Source organism: Corvus hawaiiensis, chromosome Z, assembly GCF_020740725.1.
Source record: "Corvus hawaiiensis isolate bCorHaw1 chromosome Z, bCorHaw1.pri.cur, whole genome shotgun sequence".
In the NCBI taxonomy this organism is placed as follows: domain Eukaryota; kingdom Metazoa; phylum Chordata; class Aves; order Passeriformes; family Corvidae; genus Corvus; species Corvus hawaiiensis.
Window position 1 is genome coordinate 3,074,486 of NC_063255.1, and position 17,824 is coordinate 3,092,309.

Genomic DNA, 17,824 nt, shown 5'->3' on the forward strand with positions numbered 1-17,824 from the left:
TTCACTGTGAGGGTGGTGAAACACTTGAATAGGTTGCCCAGAGAAGTTGTGGATCCTCCATCCCTGGAAGTGTTCAAGGCCAGGTTGGATGGGTCTTTGAGCAACCTGGACTAGTGGAAGGTGTCCCTGCCCATGGTAGGGAGGTTGGAACTAGATGGTCTTTAAGGTCCATTCCAACCCAAACCATTCTATGATTCTCTGACCATATGATTCTGATTCTGTGACCGTGGACATATCTTAAGTCATATTTAGTGTTAATGCTGATGATTTCCTAGTCAGTGAAAAATCCTAGATACTTCAATAACCACAGATAGGAAAGGACCGAGGAAAACAGTGGCAGAGGGTCATCAAGAGCCATCAAGAGCTGTTACGAAATATTGAACATGAGTTAGATTTTGCATTTTGCTACCTGTCCATGCTTACTAAGAGATAGCATTAAAGGCCATTACACACAGTAAAAATCATTGAATTGTGAATACTTCCTGTGCTATGCATGTGTGATGTCACTTGTAATGTAGTATAATAAAATTAAGGAAATCTAAACTTTCTTTATTGAGCTGTGTGATGGAATGATTGCATGAAAAGGTGCTTCAAATTCTTTTTATCATCTAGATAGTCTGTTGTGTTTAAAGAGAATATTGCTGACCTCCGAACAGTCATTAAACATGGAAACAAAGGGTCATTGCCACAATGAGTCCAAAGACAAGAGATTGAACATAAAGGTGTCTTTCAAAATTGTATTCCTCTGCAATGAAAGGTGCTTCCTTTCCTTCTAGAAAGGAAGAACAAAAAGTCATTTGTAGATTCCTTTATAATTTTGCCTTCAAATTACTCCAAAATATAAAACAAACTAGATGCTCAAATGCTTTCTCACAAATAGCTCTCAGAGATGCAGAGTTATGAAAAAAGCTTTCCCTAAGGAGTAGTACCTATCAAAACCAATCAGTTTTAAGGTGGAGACTGACCAGTTTACAAACATATTGATTGCAAATGCCTTGAACAGTACTGGAACTGGTAACTCAGAAGCCCCCTTCCTTCATTTAAGAACCTGAGACAAAAGGGATAAATTAAATAGAATTGTTCTCTGTTTATTGCAATATTGTTTCTTCCTGAATGAAAGAGTTCTTTCACTTTGTTTCACTTCTAGAAAACAGAACTTACAGCTAAGAATGGAACTAGTTCTCCTATTTCTTTTACTACCAAAGTGATGGTCACAGTAGGTTGGGTCAAATGAAGCAGTTTTTCTCTTCTGCATATCTTCTGCAAAACAAGGTCTTGTCAAAACAAGCCATCTCTGTCTTTCCTCCATTCAGAGTCTATGTGTCTCCTTCCCACAGCAGAGCAAGCTCCTGTGGTAGGTGGGGCATGACACCACAAGGCTGTTTACATGACACAACACTTAAAGACTGCCAACAACTGCTTTTCCCACATGTCAGGAAGAAGTCCCCTGTTCTTCAAGGCCCTGCTTTGATGAAAGACAGGATGTTATATAGAGGGACCAGATTGCATTCATATTTCTCTTATAACCCCAAAACCAAAGCAAATTTCTCAAACAAATGTATCTCAAGTATGAATGGCCCTTGTTCTGAAGCACTGCAAAGTATATGACCCCTGAGTGGCAGCATTTGCTTTGCCTATGTATGCAGCCATATGTGACAGAGAATCATATCCTTTAATACTTGCATTGTTATACTGGGAAAAGATATCTCTTTTCTGTGCTTATGCTTTATGTTCTGTATCAATCTACCTCTAAGTACTCAGAAAGAATGGAAAGATCAAATAAGAGACCCACATGCAGCCCAGCTCACTGCTCGCTATTGCTCTTGCTTTGCCGATAGGCCAGGTCTGGGAGTTCAAAGCTATGATCAAGCATTTTCTCTTGAGTGCAGTTCCACACCATCTTGCAGCAATCCCTTCTGTAACCTGGAAGGCCTGTCCTTCATATATTTCTCAGATCCTCGTCAAGTCCCCATATTGATCAGCTACTCTTTCATTGCCAAGGGCCAGTGCCTGAGGAGGAAACTGAGGTCTAAACCATTGTTGTCTATTCATTATGTAAATGAGGAAAAGGCCACAGAGATTAGATACAAATTTCCCAAACTTCAGGGTTGCTTATACCCTTGGCAGTTCAGTTTTACTCTTTGACATGTCATTTCACTCTTAATATTATTCCTATTTTCCTGTCATGCTCCCTCCACAACTGTCCCGGGGTGAGGTTATGAAGCCACTTTATTCTTTAACTGTCCTCTCAATGCCCAAGGACGCTGTTTCTCTAAGATGGACCCGGGCGGCGGGGCCACGGGATCCGGGCACGGGGCAGTTGAACGGCTGAGCCCAACAGCTCAGGGGCTCTGGGGTTCGGCGGGGCTCGGGAGGGAGTGCGTGGGGAGCGCTGTGCTGCTCTTTGGGTTTCTTTTGTGTTCCGGTTAGCCTTCCCTTTTTGCCTTCCCTTCCCTTCCACCCTTGCCTCACTGCCTCCCTTCTCTACTCGCCGGTCCAGGGAGCCTGTGGGCTGGCCCCAGCAGGGCCGCAGGGTGGCCCCGGCTGGTCCGAGCCCGTGTCTCTGTTCCCTCTCCAGGCATTTGCTGTATTTTGAGGGGGTTTTTTTCCTGTGTTTTACCTTGCTTTTGTTTGGTGTTAATAAACAGTTTGTTTTTTTCCACTTCCGCTTGCTGTGAGCCACTTGTCTTATTGGTGGAGGAAAAGGGGAGGCCCTTTTCCCTTTGGACGAAACACTCTGGAGTGAGTGTCTCTAAAACTGAGACAACAACCTTTCCCTGCCTTGATGAAAGACAGGAACTTACATCATGGTAATTATGTAGACTTTCACTTTCATGCAGCCACTTTCAGCATGTCCCCTATCACATTGTTTTAAGGCTTATGCTGAGAACTCATTAAGTAAGTCTGTCACCATTTGACAGGTCTAAGTTCATTTTTTTTTCCTCAGAAAACAAGAAAATGTTTTAATTAAACATTCTCAACTGGAAAGAGCTAAGAAAGTTTTGCATTCTTCAAAACAGGAGAGGGAAATTTGCAGAGGTCATTTTGGCATTACGACATCATAAGGAATTATCAGCACCTTTGCTTGAAGTGTTTCTTTTTTTGTTAAGACATCCCTTAGGATCTGTATGTTTCTTGATTTTTTAATCACAACTGTCGGGGTTTTAGTTCTCCTCCTGTTTTTTTTTTTCTTTTTCTCATAAAGGAATTTTCTCCATACGTGTTGCCAGGGGGACTAATTGCTGAGTGCTTAAGGAAAACAAAGGACCTGGCCATAGAGAGAGGGGGTGCATCTCTTTCACCTAGATTTGTGGGCACTCAGTTCCCAGTTTGGACGGAGAGGAAGGCTGCTTCTTCAACTGCTTTCCTCCTACCAGAGAAACCCCAGGATCCCAAGCCTGCCTTCCCAGCTCCAGTTGGGAGCCGGGCTGTGGCCGCCCTGTCCCCGTCGTTGCTTCGAGCCTTTGCTACTCGGTAGCCCCACCACGCCCTGCCTGCCCAGACCTCCGGGGGATTCCCACCGCAGCTCCTGAGTTTGGATACATCTTGTCTGCCACCCAGGATTTGTGCTCGTCCCTGCCGTTCCAGCCTGCTGTTCCCGAGGGTCCGGCCGGACACCGGGATCGGCTGCCCAGGGGTTTGTGAAGCCTTTGTCCCATCCCTTCCCGGGATCCCAGGGCACCGGTGCCGCGTGCTCCCCGAGCTCGCTCCGGAGCGCCCCCTGCAGCCGCGGGGGAACCATCGCACCTGCCCTGCTCACCGGGAGCCGCCAGCGCCCCTGCCGGCTGCGAGCGGAACTGCACCCGAGGGGAAAGGGCCCGACAGCCGAGAAGGCTGGGGCTGGGTTTGTGATTGCTGTTACTGCCAGAGTTATTGTTGTTTGTTTGCCTTGTTATACTCATATAGATATATAATAGTAAAGAACGTTATTCCTGTTCCTCATATCTTTGCCTGAAAGCCCCTTGATTTCAAAATTATAATAACTCGGAGGGGAGGGGGGTTGCATCTACCATTCCAAGAGAGGCTCCTGCCTTCCTTAGCAGACACCTGTCTTTCAAACCAAGACAACAGTACATTTTATTGATATTGGTTAAACAGCAGGGGATTGCCTGCACGTTTTTTTTAGGGTTCCTTCTGCAACAGCACCACAGAGATGGATCGTGCTGCTGCATGGTGTCAGCCTGCAGATGCTTATGCTGCAAATGCCCCATGCCAGCCCTCCCTCTTCTCCAAGTCCTGGTGGTGCACTTGCAAACTTGGACCTCTCAGTGCCATTCCACTCCTCAGCATCCAATTCAGTGTCTGTGACAGGAAGTCCAAAAACTGTTAAAATTAAAAACACCTGCCAGTTTGGACCCAGGCTGTTACATTCCGTGGCTAACCACTGAAACACACTTCAACAACTCAGAAATGAAAGCACCCTTGGCCAAAGAGACATAAAATAGGGGCAACAGCCTAAACAGGTGTTTTTCTTTTCATTAGCAGCAAAATCTCAGAGAATCCAAACTGTACCCTGAGGTAACAGGGGAAATAGAACCTTTTTCATGTGATCATAGACTGAAAAAGAGTAACTTGTTTAAATCTATAAAAACACAGGCAGGTAATCACTATGGGAGACAAAAGAAAATATTTTAGAGTAAAGAAGGAGCTCTCAACCGGGATTACTAAATTCAGGGGCAGTCTCTTGTATGAGATATAAGGTTAAAAAAAACTATCTACCCTTAAGATGGAACAAGTTCAGTTCACAAAAGAATTTTCAAGAAGTTTTACCCTTGCTAGCAGAGGAGAAACTTCAGGCAGCCATGACATATTACTGCAAGCCTAGGGTATTTTACCGTGTCCTGCAGCTGTAGGGAGGAGGAGAGAAGATCCAGCAGGCAGGAATTGTGCAGCAAGATTGATTAATTTAATTATTTTACAAACTCTTTTATAGACTTTTTTCTTCATAGTCTAATTGGACAAAGGATCAGCCACCCCTTGGGGTGATTGGCTAAAATCCTAAAACATCCATTGTCAAAATATTTTTCTACTGTACTATAAACAAGACTTCTCAAGGCTGCAGGTGTTTGATTGTTTATAGAACTCTGTTACCTCTTCTGTGAGAGAGAAAAGTCTCTCACGGGCTTAGAAATAGCAAGAAAATCCTTGCTAGCAGCATTTTTGTATTACAACAACACTCCTAGTATTTATGTGTTCCTAGCAGCAAATCTAAGATGGAGGCAGGAACATTCACACTGCATTACGGAAAAACCAAGAAATCTACAAGTTTACAGAGTTTATGGGCAGACAGGCAATAATTAAAAGAAGCCATATTCACAGTTATGCAAGTAATCTATTGGCAGGCCAATGGATTAGAAGATGCAAAAATATTTAGCTCAGATCTGTATTCTTATGCAAGCCAACCATAAATCAGAATTTCTCAGCTGTCAGAAATATACCTTAACTACTAGGATAGTCACATGTTTCAGGTAGGAGCACTCTTTGGAGACTCCTGCTGTAATGTGATGCTTCAGATTAATAGTTAGAAAGCTTAAATGAGATGTGGCTCACTAGATGCAAATCCTCATTCAAGAGATTTTTGTACATCAATTGTTATTGATATAAAGCAAGAATAATCTTGATGGGGAGTTCAAAACAGGCCCTGCCAAGATGTCCTAAACAACAGTGGTTAGTGTCATATGCAAGGCCCATCTGTAGTCAAACTAAGTTTGAGGGATCCCACCTTCTGGGCAATCGCTGGAATCACTGAGCTCTGGAATACAGAGGGGCTAATGAGAACCATGACACTGTTATCTCAGTTTGGCAAATCTAACCCCTCCCTGGCTTTCTATTCTATGCATGAAAGTCAAATAGCTATTTGTGAATTATTTTAAGATGACTGAAACAATTTTTGATAAATAATTGAATGAAAAAAATTGATATTAAAAAATATTTGATAAATAATTGAATGAAAAAAAAATTCCTCCAAGTTATCTATTGCATAATAATAGCTGAAGGAAAAATAAAATGACCAAGAGTAGTAAAGCCAAAGGTGAGTATACATGTAGACTCTCATAATTCAGTTAACCATAGTTACTGTTTTTAAATTACTTTGTTCCAAGCCAGGAAATACGCTTGAAAACATTTGAATTAGGAAAAGCTAATGACTTGGCAGACCAGTTATGCTGTATAAAATTCTGAGACAAAAATTATAATGGAGAAAATCTAAAACTAACAATGCAAATACATTCACTGTTACTAAAGTGGAAATGGTGGGATAAAATACCATGAACACAGAACACTACCCTGAAAAATTCACGTTTTGCCTTGTGCTAGGTGAGCTTCTTTGTACTGCTTTCCTGGACTTTCTCCAAACATGCCTTCTAGAATAGTTGGGTTTCACTGGCAAGCATTTCTTTGTCCAGGATCAATCCCACGGGAAAAAAGAAAAAGAAAGGTAACTAAGATATTTATATCTCCTTGCCTCAGAGGTTAAAAAAGCAGGCATTAAGAAAAAGGGCCGAACAAAACCACATAAAAACAAACAGTCCAGTCTTCCTGTAGACTTGAAAAAGATGAAGATTACACCCAAAATTGTGTATGGGAAGAGCACAGGCAAGCTTTTGTCAAATTCTCTTTCGTTCCACACCACATATCCCAAAATAACTCCCCTACAGCAGTTGCAAGCCCACTAGGTAAACCAAACAGGATAGTAGAGAAGAAGGCTTATATTCTTTGTCATCCACTTAGGTATTAAAAGCACTAATAAGCATTTAATAAAGTCTTGAAAGTTAAGGATGATCCTTGATTCTCCTCTTGGCTACACAGGAGGAGATAATGAAGGTAAATGGAAGCAGATTCTTAGACTGTATTTTCAGAGCAGTCAGAGGCTACTAAAACTGATAAGTAAGATGTGGTCCAAGGTGATCTAGCAGAAGTAAAGGTCTTGTTTCCAAGTCAAATCCCAATACTAAAGACTCTGGTTCTAAATCACAGTACTTAAGACACTGGTTCTGCCCACAGCTCAGCCATCACGTGTATGTTGAACTCTGTTTTCAAACTACTGGTGTGAGCTACCACAGAGATAATTTCCTCCCATGATCCCACAAACAAGCCTGTAGCACTAACTGTGATGCTGTAGTAAAGATAAGTTGACAGCCTCATCTGATCATACCAACTCTCATAAATATTCTAGCTGACACACTAGGCAAAACTCTGCATCACATCACTGTCAATGATGTGGCACTGGTGAGACCCCAGATCTACTCTAGTATAACCAGAATTTAGTCGAATTTGTCTTAATTTTTTGTGTTTCTTCGAAGGAATCTTCACCCAAATATATAAATCTCTGGGAGTTTTTTGCATTCTGTGTTGAGTGTCTAGTCTATTCAGGCACATTTATGCTTCATCTGTAATTGGAAGTTTTTAAACCTCCAGGGCAGATCTCTCATTGAAACTTTTGATGGCCTCTACCTAGCCAATGTGTTAGGGTAAAAAAATGTGATTTTCCTTAAGACAATACGGAATTGTTTGAAAGATAAGCTGTTTCATAATGTAACTTGAACACAGAAAGGATGGAAGTGTGCATAGTAGACACTCTCCCTAACATAACAAACTTCCCCCAGGTGGTGCAGCTGAAGGCTGAATGGGAATTTTTCTTTCCCCAAAGATCATATGATATTTGCTCATTGTATTCAGATATTCATGTATTTCTCTGGAAAACAAAGTCACTCTGTAAAAACCCCTCAGATCTTTTACAGAATTGGACATCTGCTTATTGGAAGCAGAGTTGTATGGGAAATAATTTGTGAAAAATAATGTGACTCTACATTAGATCCTAAAGGAAATCCAAAAGAAAGATACAAGAGCTCAGCATGGACTATTCAGTGGCAAAACCTGAATTTGAAATTGCTACAATATTGGATTTGTTACAATATGCCTGAAACAGATCACCTGTAGTGAGTTTGAACTGTTTATTGGAGGAACAGCAAGCTAGCAAAAACACATCCTGATTCAACCAGGAGACAATGAACACCTCACCAGTTTGCACTTCATACAAGGTGAGACTTCAAATAGAAGTGCAATATTCCTTTCCTGATGCATTATCTCTGCAGTCTATATTCTGCTTTGGCTACCCACCAGGACCTGAGTGCACTTTAACAAGGTTGCTGGTTACACATAGCCCAAACTGTCTTGGGACATGTTTAGAACTCCAAATAAACAAAATCTCAGACCCTTTCTGGTTCATTAGCATTCATGGGCACATGGCTGACCTGCAAAACATGTAGTCAGAAGCTCATGGCTTGACCAATCCTCCTGTGATGAGCTACAAGAGCTGTAGCTCCACAGGAGAAGGGGGCCAGTGGCATTTTGCTGGCTGAGCCCACCTGTCTTCAGAGTTTGTTTTCCTTTTGAAGAGCTAGAGTTAACAGATAATGTTGGGCAACAGAGAAGGATGCTGTGGGGTTTCTATTAATTTACATTATCTAATACAGTCTAAATGGAAAGGTTCATTTATTTCGAGACTGCATTCTGGGGAGACCAGGAGCCTGCCATCTCTTTTACTGCAGAGCTTATAAAAGGAAATGACAGGGGAAAGCACTCACAGAAAACCTTATCTAGAGTGATGCATAAACCCAGGTTTGAAAAAACATTTAGGTCACAAATTAAATAAGGCTGGAAGTATCCTACAGTCATTCTGCACTTTAAAGCATATCACAGAAGATGTCATAATTTATCCTCATCTGAATTAACAGGAAAACATCAGGCATTTACAATTCTGACAGAACTTCATAGTGAAAAAGCTGAAATATTAAACACTTGAAAAAGTGGTTCTATGCAAAATTTACCTCAAATATAATAATATATCTTTTGTTATACATTAAAAGGTTACTATAGTAACTTGATAGCTGAGCTATAGTTAAAAATTTGGCCCCACTCAAATGTGAAATTCCAGTTTTCAAGATTATATCTCCTCTGCTATTTGGACTGGTAAGGTATTTTCTATGCTTGTTAGAATTAACTTTTTTCTTCAAACGACAGTGGCATTTATACTGAGACCTAGAGCTCCAGCAAAGATGATATGGACTTGCTTTATTGGGGTTCTTTTTCTCCAGTATGCTCTGTCCTAATTCTGTGCACACTAAATCCAGTCCTGCTCTTGACTGAGTTACTCATATGGTTTTCATTCAGGATAGGTCGTTTTGAATGTGATTATGCTGAGCACATCAAACCAATATATATAGCTCTTAAAGTTTTCTCCATCTCTTGACTTCTACGCTATTCTGAGTCTATAGCTCTTCAACCCCACTGTCAAAATCTGTCACATATGACTTGCATTTGTACCTCACCAGTTTTTCCTTATGATCATCAGTTGACCTTATCCTCTTGACTCTTCCTTTTTGGAAGCATTGTCAAGGCCAATTTTTGGATCTCTCAGATAATAGGGGTTGTGATCCTGCATGCACACATTGTATCCGCTACTCCTCGGCATTTTGGAGCTTACTCCCAAGCCCAATGAATTTATCACTAGGAAACCCCTTGCAGCACTCAGCAGAATTCCTTGATCACTTGCTTTTCATGACTGTGCCCTTCATAATATCTGATAAGACATGGTTGTTGCATTAGTCACCCACTCCTACTGCAAACCATGCTGAGAAGCATGTCTCTCTCTTTAGGAAAATGATTAAACAGATGTCTTTTTCCTATTCAATACTCAACCTAAAATGGTTGCCAAGATAAGTTAATAATTTGCCTATCTCCAGGTGGGCCTGAATCTGATATCTGACAGCAGCTGTCTAAGCCCAGAAGGGAAATTTCCCACAGTAGCAAAATTTCCTGAAAATTTCCCTTTACTGTAACAGTAACAGTTGTAACAGTAACAGCTATTATGGCTCTGCTGGCTTCTGTGTTCAGAATGTTCAACAAATTAATGGTGATTTTTGTCTGCATTAGGGCCCCAGTGTAGGTACCAACAATGTAGATACAGCATCTTTGCAGTGGTGAAATCATATTGAAAGAGGAAAGCAGTTAGAAAGTGAAGACAGGTGTGGGTCTTCTGCTGCTATTAATTTTACAGTATCCAAGAATTCATATTAGACTCAGTCAAACACCTTGACTTCCTTTTTACTGACACGAATATCTCTAATTTGCAGTGAGAAATTAGTTAGGGTTTTCAAAGGAGTTTGAAGTACCTATACAAGCTTAATTCAGTTTGCACTGCTGATCCTGCAGACACTGTCAAGAATCTAACTGTGAGCGCTCACAAAAACCAGGGTGGAGAGTTCCTGTTTTCCAGAAGGATTGTTAGGATTTTGTAAGTATAATTAATAACACAGAACTCAATGTCTCTCGCATTTTCATTAATAAACTTATTACTTGTGTTCAGTCAGTAGCAGTATAGGTGTTAGAATGAATAGGAAGTTTGAAGAGGAAGTGTGAAAAATAGACTGAAGACAGCGTAATGTTGATGGTAATCATTATGCTTCTTTACAGAGAAGATGAAGAACTCCCTGCTTGCAGCTATCCTTTTAATTGTTAGAGGTGAGTTTTCATATACTGCACAACTTGCTGCCTCTTATGAACGGTAAAAATTCTTAATGCTACTCAAGGATGAGGCCATATGAACAAAATCACGACCGAATTAAATTCTGCTTGTAGGAGAAGCAACCAGCAGCAACATTTTTACCATTTCTTTCGCGACTGCCTTGATCAACAACTTTTTTTTTCTTTCTTTCTTTTTGTGCTGCCCAGACTCCTGCCGCTGCACAGACTTGGACTCTCCGTTCTGCCGGCAGCTGCCAGGTGGGTGGAATGCACGGGCCCGGCGCGGTGCTCGGGCTCCCGCGGCCGCGGCGGCTGCTGCGGGCCCCGCGCGGCCTCTGAGGGCTCCCGCCCGCCCCGCGCGCCGCCTGGCGGACGCCGCCCGCCGGAGCCCCCGGCGCTCGGAGGCATCGCCCCTGAGGAAACGCCCGCCTTTCCCGAAGGGAAAATCCGGCCAGGGCAGCACGGGCAGCTGTGTCTGCGTGATGGCAGGGGCTAACCCGCACGCTCTGAGTGAAAGCCCACCCAGCGCGTCGCAAATAGCCGCCGTTTCAAAAGACCGCGGACCTGCCATGTTTATGTGTGGCGGGTATCTGCTCTCCATTTAACTGAGAAATTACTGATGCTGGCAAAAAGGAACAGTGCTACACATTTTAATAGCGAGTATTACAAAGCAGTGGGTGGTCATCTGATGTACTTTGTGCTGGATTTATTGTAGGCAGAAACATCCTGCTTGCTAACAAACAGCAGAGATGACAGATTCTTGAGTACACAGTGACACTGGGCAAGACATCTGCAGGAGGACTATGTTTTTCTGAAATTAGCCATGGATAATTTTCTAGTCCTTGCAATTAACCTGCCAGACTATGCTCCACTAAATCATTAGTGAGAACACCAGATGCACAGGAAAAAAACCAGAAAGGTCTTGACTGAAAAAAATTAAAGGTGAGGTTTTGGGGGTTTGGTTTGTTTGTTGGTTTGGGGGTTTTTTAGTGGAGAAACTGAACTGCATTTTCTTTAGAACAAAGAAAATTTTTTCTTTCTTTGCATAGTCCTTGGAGCACAGTCATTATACAGCGATAGTATGCTAGGTCTGGGAAGAATTAATAATATACATGTTAAGGTGGAGCAGTACAGTAAAACAAAGAAAGCATTAGAATAAAAATGAATGTGCATGCAGACACTAATATCCACAAACAGGACGAGAGAAAATGAAAGTTCGTAAGATTCATTATATTCATCTGGAGAAAGTAATGTAGAACTTCAGTATCTTGGGAGTGGGGTGAGGCATTGGGGTGTTAGTTGAGCTAATACACTATTTCCACACATGAAATCTACTATTTTTCATTGTCTGCTCTAATACCATAATCTCACAGAGAAAGACAGGGAGGGTTTGTAAAACTTTAAACCTGAGGAACAATACAACCTCTGTTCCTCTGTAAGCAAAGACAGATCTATAACATTGTAGACACCACATGGATCTGAGTTAATAGAACTGTTATTTCAAATAGTTTCAGGAGCAGTATATTACCCATGTATTGACATGAAGTATTACAGCAGTTCAAAAAGGTTTTGTTTTCAGGTGTTTCTTCAAAACAACAATAAACAAACACTAAGTAAGTGTAAGGTTTAATTCAGAGTAAAAAGGAGAAGAATGTGAGAACTGTTGCTGTTTTCCCTGCTGTTGACAGATACCACGTTCATGGGTGAGGAGGTCAAGATGTGGTTTGGTGGCCAGACTAGAAAAGCAAAGAATTCTGTAATTTTTCACATTGCTATGGAAACAAGGAAGACATGATCTCCACCTTCCTGAAAGGAACCTGTACACACTTGAACTGATGCAGCATAACTTTATTAGAAAAGCATTATTTGTTTAATACGAGAAAAGAAGTGTCATAAGGTGAGGGTATTAAAGTCAGTGCTATACTCATTTGACACACTTTTTTCCCAAAAGATCTTTTAACTTGAATAGGCATCTGTCATCTCAATGATGAAAAGACTGCTGAGGATACTCTGTAAGTCAGGTTGTAGGAAGAAATTAGGAAAAGAGAACTGATCGTTTATCTCATAACCTAGGTTATGAGCTACCGTAACTATGCTACAACACTAACTCCAGACATACGCATATTTACTTATCACATAGCAATACATTCTTATTCAAGATTGATGGGCCTATTGGCAACTTGTTAAACCTAACAGGTATGAAGGATGTGTGACTCTACTTATCAGGAAAAATTCACCTTAGGCATCCCATGCCTGTTGACATCCTCGTCTACTTTTCTGAACAACAACAGCAACAAAAAAAAATCTGAAAAAAAAGTCTTTCAGGTGGTACTTTGAAACACCATGACTGATTCTTCTGAACTAATAGTTCAGACACAAATGACACAAAGCAGAAGAAGAACAGTCATATTTTAGCATTACCATTTCTGATAAGACATTTTTGAAATACTGAAGTAAGCTTAACCGCTAAAGACAAAAAACAAGTTCTTTTAATAATGTTATCAGTGTTTAATTTCACATCAGCTGAAAAAAGGGTATGTTCAGATGCAAAATAAGCCTCATACCTCTCTTTAAAAAATTAGTAACAAGAAATTTTGTACATAAACTTATGCTCCTCCTGTTTTATAATGCAGTATTTATAGAGCAGGCAGCATAAAAATAATATTGGTTTTATCCAGCAATAGTGTGTTGTTCTGAACTTCAGGTAGTGATGGCTGATGGTTTTGATGCAATTCTGGGGTCTAGTCGATCAGTTCTAGCCTGGTTTGTATTTGGTTTTGTTGCTCACAGTCCTTTGAGTCAGTTAATAGTTGTCTGTGATAGGTCTTTTGCAGTGCACATATTTTCATCTTCCAGATTGGGACAATGAATTGGTGTGCTACAAAGAACTAAGTGGGGATCTAACCTGTACCTGGCTGCCCTTACCTAGTGCTCCAAATACAGTTAATTATACCATATACTTAAAATGGTAAGTCTGAAAAGTAATCTCAGAAAACGAAAAGCTCTTATTGCTGTTAGATGTGATTCCCATCTGCCAGAGTTTTGCTCCAGTATATTTCATCATGTTATAAGTTGTTACACAATGCTGGTCAATATCTTTCATCATTTCTAATCAATACCTATTGATTTGTGACAGCTTGGTAAGAGAGTGGTAGGTTGATCTTGGCTAGACATCACAAAAGCTGTTCTATTCCTCCCCTCCTCGCCCAACAGGGCACAGAAAATACTACAAAGGTGCATGAGATGAGATAAGGACGGGAATAGATCACTCAGCAATTACCGTCATGGGCAAAGCAGACCTGACTTTGGAAAATGATTTTAATTTATTAACATTCAAATCAGAGTAGAGTAATGAGAAATACAGCTACAACTTGAAACACCTTCTTCCTCCCTGCCCCTCCTCATGCTTTCCTTCTTACTGGGCTTAACTTTTCTCCTGAATTCTCTACCTCCTCCACCCCAGTATTGTGGGTGGACAGGAAATAGGGTTGTGTTCAGTCCATCACATGTTGTGTCTGTCACTTCTTTCTCTTCTGACTCCTCTGCTGGTCCAGCATAGGGATGCTCTCACAGGAGACAGTCCATCATGAACTTCTCCAACATGAATTCTTCTCATTGTGCTGCAGTTCTTCATGAACTGCTCCAGTGTAGATCCCTTCCATGGGGTTCTGGCCCTTCAAGAAGAGCCTGCTCCAAAGCAGGTCCCTAATGGGGTTATAAGCCCTGCCAGCAAACCTGCTCCAGCGTGGGCTTCTCTCTGCTGCTCTCACATATTCTCGTTCCTCTCTGCCAGCTGCTGTTGTGCAGCAGCTTTTACCTTGTTTTAAATACATTATCCCAGAGGCACTACCATCATGGCTGATGGGCTCAGCTTTGGTCAGCAATGGGTTTGTCCTGTAGCCAGCCTGGCTTTGTTGGACATGGTGAAAGCTTATTGCAGCTTCTCACAGAAGCCACCTCTATAGCAACCTGCTCCCCTGCTCCCAAAACCCAGTACAAAGTCATTATACATCTAACCGTGCCTCCAGCACACTCTTTAAAACATTCTTGCCAAAGATCACCTTAATGAATTACCTTTATTTGCAACTATTGACTTTCATTGTCTATTCAACACAGACGTATTCAATGTAAAAAAAAAAAAAAAATTAAAACACACAAACATAGACACTTTTAAGCTTTTATTTTATGCATTATGTACTTTGCTATAGCGTGTACCCAAGGAGATGTCAGATGTGGCATACCTTCTGGTAATTCTGAATTGTCAAGTAGTGATTTAACAGATGGAATTAACTTGTAGCGTTAATCTTGGGCTGATTACCTCAAATACAGTGTCTTCAGTTGCAGCTGCATTACAAAATTCAATTTCCTCATTTTATATCTAGATGTTTGGAAATTCCCATGAGATTAGGGGCATGTTCAGAAACAGAGATGTGAGATCAGAAGACATGATCTTTGCCATGAGACAATATCATGGGGTACATAGGCTGCAACAGTGTATGCCGTTGGTATATTCTGATATTCATGGCTGATTATTTTGCCGCAAAACCACCCCTTGTCATTAAAAATGAGCTGTGGTTAGAAGTATCTCCTAAAACTAAGAAAACATCACTACACTGGGAAATTCCCCAGGGTGATCATCTTCACATTGCAGAGGAGCAAAGCAACCACCTCAAGGCTGAGCTTACTCCCCCCAGTATCTTCAGTATTTTCTCATGGAGGTAGCAGCAGGCACCAGCTTGCAAGAAGTACCAAATCCCACTGCATTTGCTGTCTTGCCTCTTGGGACTTTAAAGAGTCACAATTTTTTGGAAGGGCAGAAACATCTGTGAAACAGCTCTGTTTCTGTAGAGATGTTATCAGATAAAATACATGTAAGCTAGTTGCTCTTAAAGTCCTAAGCCAAAACCAGACTGTGCTGTTCCCAGGCTGCAGGGTTGATGTCATGAACAGACAAGGCAGAAAAAAAGAATGAAAGAGGAGGTCAGTGGGGGAAGAGGGAGAAAATTCCCTGGCAGAGATGTTGATGTTTCCAAGTCAGAGTCAGGACTTTAACCTCAGTTTCCTGGGCTTCCACCCGGTGGTCTTGAAGACAAACTTCCAATCTCCTCCTCTATTGGGTTAAAAGAAAAAAAAAAAACCCCACACTTGAAAGGACTTTTAGCTTGCCTAGAAGAGGGCATCACCCCTTCCTGCATGTAACATCAGTTTGACGTTGTAATTGTTCCTTGTCCTTGCTCCTTATGACTTAGTTGTCAGGAAGAAAAATATTAAAGATAAACACTCCCACAGAAAAGTTCCAACCAAGAATTCAAAATCATGCTTTGAAATTTTAATTGCTGATTCACAGCTAGTCTGAAGCAGAAGACAGGAAAACCTTCAAGTAGTTTTTTTCAGTTATTAAATATTGATGTGTGTAATTTAATACTTGAAATGCATAGCTAGGCAATTAATATGCTAGCCCATCTCTTTAAGAACATTGAACTTGCACAATTTTAACCGTGGAAAAATTTGTCCTGTGTGTGGCAGAGACTAAATGAGAGAGACAGGGAAAAAAAATAGGCAGCAAAGTTGTATGTAAGGCATTAAAACTCTTGGACTTCCTGTGTTGTGTGCATTAGGTATACCAGGAGAAATCTACACGGCTGAGGACTCAGGTGACATTTAAATATCTCTGTCAAACTCTGATGCTTTGCAGGAACAGAAGTCAGAAGACAGGCATAGAACTCATAAGAGCTTTTTCATAACTTTATGGTAATTTAGATTCATGTAACTGGGAAATTTTGCTGTTCAAAAGGAATTTGTGTGCCCCTGAGATAGGTGGCAAGGCTTTATGAAGTAATTTCTAACCTAATTTTATACCTTCAAAATGCCCTATATATCCCACTGTAAGTACAAAAGAAGGTCATATGCATCTTGTTGTATCATGCTACGCCTTACAAGTTTAAGGAATTCAACAGTTCTCCACCACACAACGCAAGGATTTGCATGTTTAAATTTGCTAGAGTTACTGGGGTGCTGGAATTAATCTTGCTGTTTCAAGCTGCTCAAGGTGAACCTTCAAGTTTCCGGATGTGGAATTACGTGTAGAAGTATCTGGAGAACTATCAATTGCTATAATGTCGCTTTCTTGGGCAGGGGAGGAGCTATAATCCAATGAAATGTTTTTCATTCTGCTTCCTTTTCTCTGAAGGAACAAGATACGAAAACTTTTTCAACGAAACACATCATTGCCTTTCATCACAATAGAACGAAAGAATCTCTACATTGAGAGATTTGCATCCATTTGGATAGCAGTGAATTATGCCCATGACACCTGTGCAAAAGGAAAGAACATTTCAGTTTTACCAAGCAAAGCAGGTACAGCATCTTCACAAGTTGTGTTACTGCAGTGCTCAGCTAAAACTGTAGTCTTTAAATATTTCCGAAATTTCAGCTCCCAAAATACTCTCATTATTTTTACTGATTCAGAGACCTAAAATGCAGTTTGACTTCCTTAAATGAAATAGTAACAGAAGTCTATCAGCTTTTACAGGAGGAGGGTTTTACTTTAAATATTTTGCTGGAATATTTAATATTCATATCCAGAAAAATATATAGTAATATTTGTGTACTTAACCAGCTTTTTGTGCTCCCTTTGATGTTTTTCTGAATTTCTTTATATTGGTTTCCAAAGAGCAGATTGACTCAGCACTGTGCACCTAAAGAATCCATGATATAGGGCATTAGAATTTTGAGAAACCTTTTCAAAATTCAACTATTTTCTAAGGTCATTTACCTATTACACAGTGCTACAAGGAAGATATGAAAAAAGCAGCCCTATTTACTATTTCCTTTAGATGTTTTTTTAAAGATACCCTACCTATCTGGTCACTGAAATAATGTTAAAAGCTTCCCAAAACTTCACCTGCTCAGACTAATCATGGTCCAAGAAAAACCACTGTTTCCCACTCCTGGGTGTTACTACCAGTACAACCCAAATTATCACTATGACCTTTACTGGAGACTTTTGGCCACCTTGTGTTTATTGAAGAGAAAGATGAAAATATATTTGCACTTACTGAAATTTAAAGATATTCTGGATATTTTTAATACAATTCATGATTACAGATATTTTTGACATTTTGGTTAGTAACTGCTTAGAAAAAGAATGTTCCTGAAATCAGTAGAAGCATTCACAAAAGAAAGGCAAGAGGAACAACTGTATTTTGCTGATACCATAAAGATTTAGTAATTATTCATTTCCAGGGTTTTTTGAAGTCTTACAGTGTTCAGTATCCTGTGCCAAGTCTTTCAATTTTTA

At 40.6% G+C, this 17,824-nt stretch overlaps 1 protein-coding gene across 1 annotated transcript in view; it reads left to right on the forward strand.

Annotated features, from left to right (window-relative positions):
• Positions 1–10,447: 10,447 nt before the first annotated feature.
• LOC125320478 (interleukin-6 receptor subunit beta-like) overlaps positions 10,448–17,824 on the forward strand; it is a 33,189-nt gene continuing 25,812 nt past the window's right edge. The window contains exons 1-4 of the mRNA XM_048292852.1: positions 10,448–10,521; positions 10,732–10,782; positions 13,381–13,492; positions 16,715–16,881. Coding sequence (XP_048148809.1) covers positions 10,479–10,521; positions 10,732–10,782; positions 13,381–13,492; positions 16,715–16,881 — 373 coding nt within the window. The 5' untranslated portion in view covers positions 10,448–10,478. The remainder of the gene's footprint in view (positions 10,522–10,731; positions 10,783–13,380; positions 13,493–16,714; positions 16,882–17,824) is intronic.